The 13,937-nt window shown below is 39.1% G+C and overlaps 1 protein-coding gene across 3 annotated transcripts in view; it reads left to right on the forward strand.

Moving 5' to 3' along the window:
• The window catches only part of RANBP17 (RAN binding protein 17), a 331,490-nt gene that overhangs the window by 253,185 nt on the left and 64,368 nt on the right, over window positions 1–13,937 (forward strand). For all 3 annotated transcript variants that reach the window (XM_060635017.3, XM_060635018.3, XM_060635019.3), the window contains 2 exons: window positions 5,096–5,199; window positions 11,002–11,090. In XM_060635017.3, coding sequence (XP_060491000.3) covers window positions 5,096–5,199; window positions 11,002–11,090 — 193 coding nt within the window. The remainder of the gene's footprint in view (window positions 1–5,095; window positions 5,200–11,001; window positions 11,091–13,937) is intronic.

Genomic DNA, 13,937 nt, shown 5'->3' on the forward strand with positions numbered 1-13,937 from the left:
TTAGTAACTGCAGTGGCTGCATCATCTTATATTGGCTGTACCATTTTACATTCCCATCAAGCAAGGTCTTAAGTTATATAAAATAACAAATGAAGTGTCTTATAAATAAACTATCTGAGAGCCAACATACTGAAAAAGGTTACTATTTGTATTTTAATGTGACTTCTCTGAAAGAAAAAAAAAACTTGAAACTCATAAAATGCATAACTTTCTGAGGAATCAGATCCCCAGAAATCCAGTAGAGGGGATTAGCTTTGGGTTTTACCAGAAAGCTGAACAACTTATCATTTTTATCTATGCATGACTGAGAACTTAAACAGTGTTCTGTTACTATTGACTTTTCCTGATGCCAGTGAAAATATTAGTCTGCAAATTGGCACTTCACCTTCAAATCATACTGATTTCTGGGCCCCGGTCAGAAAGAAAGAGGAGCAACTTCAATTATTACTCATAAAACAATCACCTATACATTGGGCATGCTAAATATATGACTGCATACTTGAACATGAAGTTGTGTATGAGAGTGAACTCCTGTTTTTTCCTTTCATATCAGAAGCAGCAACTGATACCTCTAAGGGTAATACAAGTGAGGGAAAAAACCTCTAATGTTGTATGGAGTTGTTTGCACAACATAAAAATTCCAGCTTCGATGATACAGTATATCACCTTGTGGTAAGAGAGCAACAGTGCTATAACTGAAACAAATATTTCTGTAGAAGTCACGCACCAGTGTGTTCTAGTTGCCCACCTTAAGCTCAAAGGATTGCTGACGAATTCCTTTCTCCCCGCCAGAACCCAGCTGATTGTTCTTCACCCTCTTCTAACCTTCTTGCAGCTCTAAACTCAAGATTCTGTGCCCCTGACTTCACTGCCCACCTCTGGTACCTTCCACCCCGCTAGAGACAGGGGGGAAGAACATGAGATTGGAAGTAAAGCTGACCTAATTGTGGCTTGTAGCCCACTGACATTTAGCAGCCCGACGATGTTGGGCAAGCCACTTAACTCCTTTGAGCCTCTCTGTTCACTTGCAAAATGAAGGAAATCATCTTACAACTCCGTAGGATTGTTGGGACCATTCGTGACTTGCAGCAGTGCTTTGAACCTAGGGACAGCTCCATGGGTGTTCAGTAAATCAAGTATCAAACTCATTGCCTTCACATAGTAAGCACTCAGGAAATAACTATTGTTAGTCACTACACGACTATTTCTTGAATGCCAGACCCTATTCTAGGCACTGGGATATAGTCATGATCAAAACAGATGAAGTTCCTTCACCAAGGAGCTTACATCGTCATAGGGAAGACCATGAATTAACATATGTGAATATACGGCCCAGTCACAGGAAGTCCCATAAGAACAATAAAGTAGGTTATGGGAGTGGAAAGTGGTTGGGGGTCTGGGGCAAGTTTTGCGGTAACGTTTTAGGCAGAGTGGTCAGGGAGGGTCTCTCTGAGGACATGACATTTAACTAGAATTTCTGTTCCCATCCCTGTCTTCAGTATTTGCTCTTTGACTTCTCCCTGCACATTTTGGTGGCTTGTCTTCTATGCTCTTGATTTCCCTATAGCCTCAAACTTGGATTGAGAAAAGAGAGGAGTCAGGAAGGTTTTTGATCTGTGGCTCCATGTATTAAGTGAAGGGCTGAATGGTAAAGTCCTGAATTTGTCTTTGTGCTGATTAAATATCTATACCTTGGGAAAGCTTTGCTCCCTAAAGAAGGGTATTGGGGGGACAACCTGGCGATCACACTTTATTTGATTACTGCAATTGCCTAAGTCCATATAAAACTCAGAACAGCAAAAATGTTAATGGCTGTCATTTATCCAAAACCAGAGTGCTAACAAGTAGCAGAGCCAAGATTCGAGCTTAGAACCTTCAAACACCCACTCTTTCCTGTACCCTTCTCTGCCTGCAGTGATCATCATCACTGTTGTTATTAGTAATGCCACATTTAGAAAATACTTTATCTTAGAAGAGTAAGATTACATAGTTCAAATATAAGGTGTATTTAAATAGACATCAATATATATTACACTATACATAAATAATAACATTATTAAATATAATGTATATTTAAATTCACCTTTATTGAGCAACTACTTTTCATTCAGATACAGCATTTCCCTCATATATGCCAGGCACTGTTCTAGGTGCTAATACTATAATCCTAGCGCTACCACTACTATTTATTGAGCATCTTCATATTCACAACGATATGTATTTCAGCCGTGTTTTGTAGATGGGAAACCTGAGATTCAGAGTGATTAGTGAATATCCAAAGTTCAACAGTAAGTGGTGGAGGCAGATGCTGGGTCTGTTTATTGCTGAGCCTTAATGCCTGCATTGTTCTCCTTCACCGAGAAATGCAAAGGTGCGCAGTCTCAGCTCTCCAGAAGCAAAGCCAAAGATGCTATCAGTGTAGGCTGACAGATCTAGTAATTCACATACACACGTTATAAGTTGTATTTCCTTTCATCCCCACAGTACCCCTCATCAAATGGCGGTAGTGGTGGCATGATGTCAGGTGGTAGTGTTACTAGCTAGATGCCAGAATACCTGCAGTCAGAGGCAGACTGATCACGGCTACTTGTTGTCAGGAGTCAGCCAAAATGCTGTGGGAACCCAGTGGGCGATGTGGGAATGCTTGAGGTGGGGCCTGAGAGAGTACTTGGAGGTGAGCTTCACTCAGATTGGGAAAGCTTGTTTTTGAGCTGGGCTCTGAAAAGTAAGACTGCCTGGAAAGGTCTCTAATGTGATCACCAGTTACCAGAGGATGTAGTTAAGGGAAATAGCTTGGTCACATAGCCAGTTGACAGAGCAGGGATCATCATTTGGTCAGCCTGACCCTTCAGCTCGAAACCTAACCCTTGTTTAGAATAGCATACCAGGGGGGCGCCTGGGTGGCTCAGTCGGTTAAGCGGCCGACTTCGGCTCAGGTCATGATCTCGCGGTCCGTGAGTTCGAGCCCCGCGTCGGGCTCTGTGCTGACAGCTCAGAGCCCAGAGCCTGTTTCAGATTCTGTGTCTCCCTCTCTCCTTGCCCCTCCCCTGCTCATGTTCTGTCTCTCTCTGTCTCAAAAATAAATAAACGTTAAAAAAAAAAAAATTAGAATAGCATACCAGGAAAGTCTCATTGGCCTTTCAGTATCCCTTTGTGAACAAAGTTAAGTCTGTGATTCTTTTGGGTTCTGGAGACAAAGTGCATAAGGTTCATGGGGAAAAGAAGTAACAAAAGATCAGGGTCAGCCAGATTGGCCACTCCTTGAGAGTCAAAAGATCCTGGTTGTGCCATGGACCTTCTGTGTTATGTGGCCTTGGACCTCAGTTTCCTTATCTGTAGAATGATGTATATAGGCCAGTGTTTCTCAAATATCTGCATGCATCTGAATCACCTGGAAGGCTTCTTAAAACCAATTGCTAGACCCCCCACCCCCAGAGTCCCTGATTCAGTAGATCTGGGGTGGGACCCAGGAATTTATAACTGATAAATTCCCAAGTGGTTCTGATGCTGCTATGCCAGGGACCAAACTTGAGAACCACTGATCTCTGAGCTCTCATTGCCTCTGTGAGCCTCTGTTTAAAAAGTGATAGCATCAAAGTCAGCAGGTCTGGACCATAGAGTTCCACCTCCGACTAGGTAAACTACTTTGAGCAAGGCACTTAACCTTTCTCTGCCTGTGTCTGTATCAGTAAAGTGGGAGACTCGCAATTCTCAGTGGCATAGGAGAGAGGAGAGAATCAACTCTCTCATTTAAGAGCAACCCGTTATGAAAAGAATACTCTATAAATTGTCAGTTATGTAGCCAAGATACGGAAGCAACCTAAGTGTCCATCGATACCCAAATGGATAAGGAAGATGTGGTGCACGTACACACACACACACACACACACACACACACACACACTGAAATATTATGTAGCCACAAAAGAGGATGAGATCTTGCCATTTGCAACAACATAGATGGACCTAGAAGGTGTTAAGCCAAGTGAAATAAGTCAGACAGAGAAAGACAAACACCATATGATTTTATTCATAGGTAGAATGTAAAAAAAAAAAAATGAATACACAAGCAAAAAGCAGAATCAGACTGTAAATACAGAGCAACAAACTAATGGTTACCAGAAGGAAGGGAGGTGAGGGAATGGCAAAACAGGTGAAGGGGAGAGGGAGATACAGGCTTCCAATTCTGGAATAAGTCGTGGGAATAAAAGGCACAGCATAGAGAATATAGTCAATGATATTGGAATAGGGCTGTATGGTGACAGATTGTAGCTACACTTGTGGTGAGCAGAGCATAACTAGAGGTTGAATCACTATGTTGTATACCTGAAACTAATGTAACATTGTGTCAACTACACTCACATATAGATGTTTTCAATAAAAAATAGTCATTTGTGCGTATCCCATGTTTAAGGTAAAGATTCTGCTCTGATAGAATATTTGAGGAAACTGGGTCTACCTTCCAAGTGAAAGAAACAACAGAAAATGTCTCCTTTCCATGAAGAAAAGGAACCTTAGTGCAAGAGGAAGTGTGCCCATGGAGAATGTACTTAAAATCCAAATGACCCATGAGGGACCCCATCTTATCTGGCAGATAAAAGTTTCCCTGCTATCTATTTAACAAATTAATAAAAAAAAGAACATAAATAAAAGGGAATAATAACTTAGAGCTATCTGGGCACCTGAGTCTATGAGCCCTTTAGGGCCTTGGCACCTAAAGAGGAGGGGAAAAAAAGATCCTTGTCTCTGAGGCTTTGGAAGTGCCTTTCCTTGAGGCATTGGGGAAGCTCTGGGGGCACTAAGAACTGAAGGGCTGAGTGCCTGGGGCATGAGTCTGTTTGATCCAATAAAGAGCCAGGAAAAAAAAAATGGCTGGTAAGTAATTTTGCTATTTCATTTTGCTGCAAAAGAGAAGGCAAAAACACCAGAATATTCAATGAGCCAAACAAAGTACAAATGTGCCATGAGTATGAATGCAGGCTGCCCCCTTCCCAGGGAACATTTCTAAGCCCGAATGAAGCACTCACTCACCGCTGAGGCTAATGTACAATAGCATGCATTTTAAACCACGGTGACCCTTTTGTTTTTCTGATAGGCGAAGATGAAGACGAATTTGAGAATTTCATGCTGCCTCTTACAGTCTCTTTTGAAACGATATTACAAATATTCAACAACAACTTTAAACAAGAAGATGTAAAGGTGGGTTTGTTCCCAAACATGGTGAGAGATGATTTTGCTCATTTTAAGATATCCAGATCCACAAAAAGGTTCTGCGTTATCTGTATGTGCTCTGTGCCTCATTGGTCTTGCTTTCTCAGTCGCCATGTGTCTTTGAGTTGTACTTTTCCTACCAGTACTTTTTTATTTTCTTCCACAAACTGACTTTGAGGCCAGTGAGTGATTTTGGACACTTGATGATTGGATGATTTCTCCCTCGTGGCAGTTAGTATCTTTAAAAGAACCCTTCTTGTGGGTACCCCACTTTAAACGCCCCTATTCCGGCACCCACCCTGCACTATATGTTTCAGCATATTTATATGGAGGAATGCGCAAACATGCACATGCTAAAACACTACATCTCTAAATATGTTTTTAAACAAGAATTTATATAAATCAAGACTTTATTAAATGGCTAGGCATATATGTATAAATAGGAGCTGGTCTTGAAGTATTGCGTTCTTAAACTGAGCAAAGTGATTAGGATAACTGATAGCTAAATAAGGTTTTTATGCGCCTGTGGGAGCCGTATTAGGATTGATTTGACAAGTCTGTTCAGCTGTGGCAGCAGTCACACTATCCAAGACAACATTATGTTTTATTAGTAAAATCCTTAAGTGTAGCAAGCGATTTGTGACAAAACAGCCCCAGATTTTAATGTGGGGGGTGGGAAACACAAGATCTGCAAAACAGGAATAGCATCGTCTAAAACCATAATGCATCTGGGCTCTATTAAACAGATTGACACTGATTATTATTTTTAAAAGACTAATAAATGTACTCCAGAGAAGGTGGGCACCTCTGTTAGTGATGCTTGAGTCCTATTTTATTGTTATTTGAAATAAGTTGAAAACATTAACCATCATTTTGCTTGGTTTCTCTTCTCTCTACAAAAAAAAAAAAAAAAAAAAAAAACTTAGCTCTGAGAAGCCAGATAGTAAAACAATAGCCTTTGATGGTTATTTTACTGTAATCCTTCTACCAAAAAAATAATTAGCCAAATGCTATACCTCTTAATTTGAAATAGACTTTTTTGAAATGAATGTTTATCAACATGCAATAGTCACAGAATTTTAAAACCAAAAAGGATCCTAGAGATTTTCTTTGTGTTCATAATCTTGCTAAAATTCTTCACCAGACTTTCTATTCAGGTTAGCTATGTTTTTGAGATGTCTTCCAAATGTGTTTAAGGGCCAACAAAATCTTTGCAGCTTTGAGGTGGCTCTGGGTGCCCTTTATATCAGACAGAAGCAGTGAGGTTGAAAAACACCATCTTTCTAAAAATTACATTTGTCTCATTTGAAGATTTCATTATACTCCAAGCCCATTTTGATGTAATCCCATCTAGTTTGATAGAAACCATCTTCCTGGAGTCATTTTTAATGGAGTTCCAGTGATATATCCCTAAACCAGCAAGTTCTTAACGACCCTGGAAAGTGACTGCTTGATTACACTTTAACGGTATTTGCAAATAAAATCACAAGTAATTAAGGGGAAATCTCCAGGCTTTTGAGCAAGTTTGATGCATGATAACTGCCTGATTCAGCTTCATCTAGAGTAATGCTGTGTAGGCAACAGCTACTGAGATCAATAGCAACGTAATGATAGTGGCAGAATTAAGTGAGTAACCTGAGAACTGTGCCTCAGAATGCATGCAGCTGCCACGAACCAGGGCCACACAGTGCACTCCGTGCTTCCGTCCTAAATGTTCATCAAAAGACGCCCTGCAGGAAAATGGAGTTAGATGCTCTTTATTGCTGATCGTGTCTCTTGCCACATTTATCAGGGAAATTGGATTAGCAGTTGGCAGCTGCAGGTAGACAAGATTCTGCAGTGATTAAATATGCAGCTTGGCTGCATTTGTTGTGACAGACCTTTAGTAAATTCTACTGTAAGCACCATCTGTCTAATTTGTATAAAGAAAACTTGGTGCTGTAAGCTACCGATAAAGAACTAAATCTGTTGCTTTATCATAAACAAAACTTTTGCACTAAATGCTTTTAAATGTAATTTATTAGGTTAAGGCTATTTTTCTATCACGATGAATAAATAATACATGCAAAAGTGCTTTCAGGTACTTCATTTTGCAAGTACTAGAGATAAAAACAGTTCTGTTTTGTTCTTCAATAAAGTATTTAGTATTCCAATCCACAGGAGGTGATGCTGTTAAAATATCTCTATGAAAATGCCGCAGGACTGCCAAATTCATTTAATTTGCAACCCTTACCAGGATTTTCTAACTCCCTATTTATAGATATTTTTCATATGCGGATTTCAGGATGAATGTAAACAGTGAGGACCTGTGTTGCCAAATTGAAAAATGGTTGCAAGGGGTAGAAATGCTGCAAAACTCTTAAATTTATAGCTTTGTGTTCTTACTTAGTCCTAATAAAATTGAAGAGAACATTGAATTTTTTGTCTTGGGTTTTTCTCTTCACAGCAAAGGGAGAAAAGAAAGAAAATGCTGTGACAAATCCTGGCTCCGAAGCATTAGTTCGAAATATATGTCCCCCCCCCCCCATAATTGTATCCATAGTAAAATATAGTCCAGTACTCCCTTGACTCATGCATCATTTTTGATTTGGCCATGACGTCATCGATTTTAAGGAAAATGAATGAAAACTTCTCAGAGGAAGAGGAGCAGTTAAATAGGAACCTGCTATCTTTAGTCCCTTCGTAAAAACTCCACAATGTTAAATTATTTAAAATCCTTGATTTTCAGCATGCGCACATTAAAAGTTTTCGCACTAAGTGCCAAATGTTGCAAACAGCACTTTAACAGAATGATTTTGCTTTGATCCCTGTAGCAGTTCCTGAATAATTTATCACAGGTTATTGCCTTAATTCTGGAGAGGGATAGAGCAATAAAGGCAGATGAAAACACTCCAGTTGAAACACCTTGGGGCCTGCTCATTCCTCTGACACGGCTCTTTTGTTGGAACTATTTAGAGGTTATTAAGATGTGTCTCCAGAATTAAGAGTATGCTGTAAGGATGAAGACAGCCATCTTAATTCTAAAGACAAAGCACAATGACCCTTCACCTTCTTTTTCTTTGTTGTTATTATATAGTAGAATTATGAGGATAATATTATAGCTGCCCCCAGTAGTGCCACTACAGTAAAGGGTCTGTCAGACTTTCCATTAGAAACCCTGTTTTGGGGGTCAGGGTGGAAGGAGCCGCGTTTCAGCCGTTTCCCAGCCCATTCGTCTCACGCTTGGTACACAGACAACTGTTCGCCATGCAGCCCGCTGAAGCACGGAGCGGCTTCTCCTGGAGCTACCCGCAGGGAATCCTTGGGATTACATACCCCAGACCTCCCCAGCTCCCCAAAACAGCCTCACTGAAAATATAGGGAGCTCTCACTTTTCAGATCAATCAAGTGTTGACCAACGGCAGCTGTCGTGTAGGACAAAGGCAACTTTTGAAATAAACCCCTTTGTACTCTTTTAAATGAGATGGTGAATTGTGGCTCCTCCTTCCCTAAATTTCAGTCAGACCGCCACTTGTTCTCTGAGATCGTTCAGCAGTCTGGTTGAACTTCTGGGGAGCAGTTGTCCTGTCTAATACCAGAGCTGGCTATGTTTTGGCTACCAAGAAAGTACTCCTTTAGTGTTGTTTGAGTATCTGTGTAGGTTGTTTCAGTACTCTTGCTGCCTTAAGATAAAAGAGGTTGTTTGAGCCGAAGCATCTGTTTCTTACTCACATTAACACTGTATTTTCCTGTCCAGTTGCATCTACTGAAAAGATACATTTACTTGTTATGTTGTCATGTGCTTCCTCTGCTCTGTAGTAACATTTTCTAAAATTAAACCTTGATATAATTTCATAGATTCAGGTCACTTAGAGCACTTTTATTAACTTGGCATCTTTTAAGGAAGAAAAAGCTGTGATAGAATAGAATGTCAACCTTTTTGTGTAATGAAGATAGTCTAAGATATTTTAAGAGTCCCTCGCACTAAGCATGAAGAAAGTAAAACTCATGGTTCCTGTCGACTAATTTAGAGCTGAATGGTGGGTGCCTTACGTACATGTGGAAACTTAATATTATTTGAAGAGTAGCCCGTAACCTCTAAGTATATGTAAAAACATACCGAAAGCCCACTGTCATAGAAAGACTGCAGAGCTATAAATACTCAAAATAGAACTGTTCAAAGAAACTGTCTTAGAAGACGTATTTTGTTCTTGAGGTTGTGAGAAACGTGGAAAGCTGCAAAAGAGGGGAACAAGTTCCAGGTGGTGAAAAAAAAGGTTACATAAAAGGCAAAATGGCTTTTTTAGAAAAATAGCAGGTCACATGAGAGAACTATAAGGTGTGAGCGGATTCTAAAATAAAAGGACTAGTGACATTACGAGAGGGAAAAGAATGAGTCATTTAAAGAAGCAGAAACAAATACAGGGTTTACCGATTCAGAAAATTCAGATTACCATCATTCTATAAACTGTTAGACAGTTAGAAACTAAATATTTTATGAACAACTTCCAGTTATATGGAGTCACCTTTTGGGTACAGGGGTCGGGAGACGATCAGAAATTACAGATACGTCTGACAGATAAACTCTTCTTTGCTACTTTGAGGTGTTATTTAGCCATTAAGATGAGGCTTAGGATTCACTTCCCAGTGCTTGATGATAATTTAAATGCCTTCCTATTACAAGATTTTTGCTTATTACCAAAGTGTGAGGAAAACAAAAATCAGGTAAAAGGGAAAGTTCAGAGCCCATTTCCTGGCAGAATATTTCTACTGAAACAGTACCTTCAGAAATCACAGTTGCATATCTCAATTATCCCACCCCCTTGTTTTGCAATTATGTTTATTTGTGCTCTTTGTTCTGACATTCTAGCATCTGTTCGTGGGTTTTCTTTTTCTCTTCCCAAGCATCATCCTAAGGACAGCTTAATTAAGAGTCCAGAGTACAAGTCAGATCTCTTTTATTTAAGAGTCAAGGTGTTTTTTTTTTTTTCTCCTGTCTCTGAAACTATATATTTATGGAACATACAGTACATGTCAGGCTCGTGTTAGACATTTTTTATGTAAGTTTATTAAATTGATTCCTCACAATGCCCCTGTGAAAGAGGCAATATTAGCCCCTTTTATAGATGAGAAAGCTGAGACTGGTAAATTGCCTTGCCTGAAGTCTTACAGTAAAGCAGCAGAGCTGGGATTCAGATTCAAGTCTTCTGATAACCAATACAGATCTCTTTCCTTACATCTTTTCCTTGCTTGGGGAGCGCGAGTGCCATTCTCGGTATGTCATGGGAGCAATAGGTCACCTGGACAGTTTTACTTTGTCCTAAGTTACTAGAGATATTCTTTAGGGATCTTTAAATAAATGCCAGTGTGCTTTCAGGATAGACTCCAGATTGCATAGTGGGACTGATTCATGCAAGCCGATGTGGTTAAGATTTGCCATTATTAAATAATGTCTAGACCCTGTGCATTTCTGTTCTGTGGAATTATCAATCCTCATCTCTTGGTTTGTTTGTTTGTTTTTTTTTTCTAATTTGGCATGATTTGGAAACAAAGTATATTAAGAATCTAAATGTTCCTAAACTACTGGAATTATGACTTAGCTCAATTTATAAGAAGCAGAGTAGAGTTGGTCAGCAGATTTGATGGTCTGTTTGTTTAAAAGGGTCTACGGTTTTCTATAGAAAGGGATCTGAGCGAGACATTTTAGCTAATGAATCAAAATCAGATATGTGGTCATTATTGCCTGATTATTACTCCATCTGCTCTGTGCTAACGTGAAAATCAATTACTGTGTCTCTTTCCCACTGACAGCGTATGTTGATCGGGCTGGCAAGAGATCTTCGAGGGATTGCCTTTGCACTGAACACAAAGACCAGCTACACCATGCTGTTTGACTGGATGTATCCTTATTACACTGTGACAATACCAGCTCTGTGCACAGAGGGATGCCAGGCCCCTCGCTTTCGTTTAATAGTATGGCACAGTAGGGAAGAGGAAACAAAGCTAAATGAACTAATGTGTAATCAGCTAAAAATTACAGCACAGTGGCAGCAGTGCAGATAACTGAGCACAGCATTTGGAGACCCAGCTCAGAGAGGTCACTTTTTGGTGCCATTAAATATTGACAACTTAAAAATCACGTTCCCAAATGATTGTTTATGTAGGGATTGCAGGGATAATCAGGCTAACGTCTTTAACTCAGGATCAATGAATCTTACCATTTGGCATTTTCGAGGAGATTTGAATTTCTGTTCCATCTCAATTAGCAGGGCTGAGCAGGCTACTGTGCCTCTTTGAGGCTCAATTCATCATGCTACAGCTTTTCACCATCATGAAAATATTAATGGAGATGAAAAAGGGGGAAGTAAATGGTCAGGAGTTTTCATTTAGTATAAATTCTGAATTTACCTTTGCCAAGGCTTAGTACGGATAGCAACATAAATAAACAAAGAAACAAACATCCCTGGCAGAAATGCCTCATCATGTAAGAGTGAGACAAACGTGGACTCTGGTATCAGAGTAGGATTGAAATCCAGCTCTCCACCTTGGCAAGTTATTTCTCTTCTCTGAGTCGTGGTTTTCTCATCTAAAAAAAGAGACATCCAGTATCAGGGCTCACTGGGACCATTAAAATAGGTAACACACTTTGTGTAATGTCTGGAACATATTTGGGAGTCCTAAGTGGTTGCTATTAATATTGTTTTAGTAGTATTGTATGTATCCTCTTTGATCCTAACAGGAAGTGACAATTTATAAAGTCATGTAAGTGTAATATGTTTTCATGCCTTTATACATAAAACTATCAGAGCACTTAAGAAAAATTCTGTAGCCTTAAAGCAATTGTATGTTTTAAGTTACGCTGTTTCTCAGTTGCTCTTTTCAAACCCTCCTTATCCAAGTTGCAAAAGAAACTTCTTTTTTTTTTTATTTATTATTTGAGAGAGAGAAAGGATCCCAAGCAGGCTCTGCATTATGAGTATGGAGCCTGACATAGGACTCGATCCCATGACTGCAAGTTCATGACCTGAGCCCAGATCGAGTCGGACACTTAACTGAGCCACCCAGTCACCCACACTACAAAAGAAACTTCTTGAAAGCAATCTTTCACCACGGATCCCCAGTTAGGCCAAAAATATAGCTAACAGGGGATCTGGGCATGATTTAGGGAGAACTCTATGCATTAAAAAAAAAAACTTTTCTAACATTAATTGAATACCGACTTACATTTTTAGTTACTATTAAAACCTACTTCATCAGATATATGTGTTCATAGAAAGGTTAGAGGTAAGTGTTTTCCATGTCATTGAAGAACCATGTATGTCTTTATATCAGCATACCAAGTACATGTACAGAGGCTGTAGGTGTTAACACAGCAAGTCCTACAGTTGTTTTAACTGTGAAGAATAAACTGAGATTGCATATTACTTTTTTATTTATCTAAAAACAAACAGAAGCTTCTAACGTGAAAACTTTCATTTATTTGAAAAAAATCGTAGAAGCCTAGTTTTGGCACTCTGGAATGGATGGTGATCTTGACAGCAAGCTGCAACTCTAGGATGTCCATCAGTTAACGTTTCCTGTGTCCCTCCTCAGCGGTCCCAACCAAGAGTCAAGTCCAGAACCTCTCCCCTCAGTGTCAAAGAATATAAATATCCGCCATAATCGATACCGCCTAAAATTCATAGAACATATTTAAGTCTTTGGTTAAGTCTGTTTTCCATGTATTTCCTCACTAAGCTCCTTCTTTTTGGCACCTGTCTGAAGTGAAACTTTTGTCCAGCAGATGGCAGACAATAGTAAATGGAAGGCCTTGGGACTTCATGTTTTGTTTTGAACTGGAATATTGTCTCCTCCATGTGACCATAGATGTTGATGTTATTAGGGTCAGTGGCAGAGGGCGAAGTGTCAGTTATGCAGGGAGCTGTGTTAGATTGCCAAACAGGATGGCTTGGTACCGGCTTTGCTTATAATAATTGAGTTTCAGTAGCAAATCAGCTTCCTTGGGAAAAGGCCAAAGGCTTTTCATAATTGTATTGACAACAAAATGAATATGATAAATGGTGTTCATTCAGTTGAGACAAGATTTATAGTTTTCCTTTGGGCAAGGGATGAAGAGCAAATATTTATAATAATAGTAAAATTTGTTTAAAAGTTACATTATTTGATCATTCAAAAAGCTTTATTAAAATATTTTGAAATACTTTAAGCAGTTTCAGGTGATAAAGTACAGATTCTTTTCAAAGTATTCTAGTAATGTAAAAATGAATAAGGATATGATAAAAAAAAAAACATGGATATGAAAGTCATTTATTCTTCCTGAAATATTGATATGTCAAACCGTCAGTGATGATTCCTACATTACTGCCAGGGAAAGTTTATTTTTGCCTTTTATCCACATAAATGTGTGTTCTTTAATTTGTTATACAGTCCTTAGCATGCAGAAGAAATGTCCTACAAGAGCACATGTCATCTTAAAGTCAAAATGCATTTTATTTATGGTGATTATTTGATAAAGTGCTATTTTAGTGGTTAGGTCTTTAATTCAAAAACATTTCTGTAAACACTGACTGCATTAACTGCTACACGAACTGCATTGCTTATCACTGTCCTTCCAAAACTAAATTGCCTGAAACTACATAGCAAACATGTTGATAAATTGTTCTACTCCTGGAGAATTGAAGAATCCCTAATACACTTCTTTGCCCATATAGTGAGAACACAATATAAAAGCACCTTACCTTGTAGCG

Source organism: Panthera onca, chromosome A1, assembly GCF_046562875.1.
Source record: "Panthera onca isolate mPanOnc1 chromosome A1, mPanOnc1 haplotype 2, whole genome shotgun sequence".
In the NCBI taxonomy this organism is placed as follows: Eukaryota; Metazoa; Chordata; class Mammalia; order Carnivora; family Felidae; genus Panthera; species Panthera onca.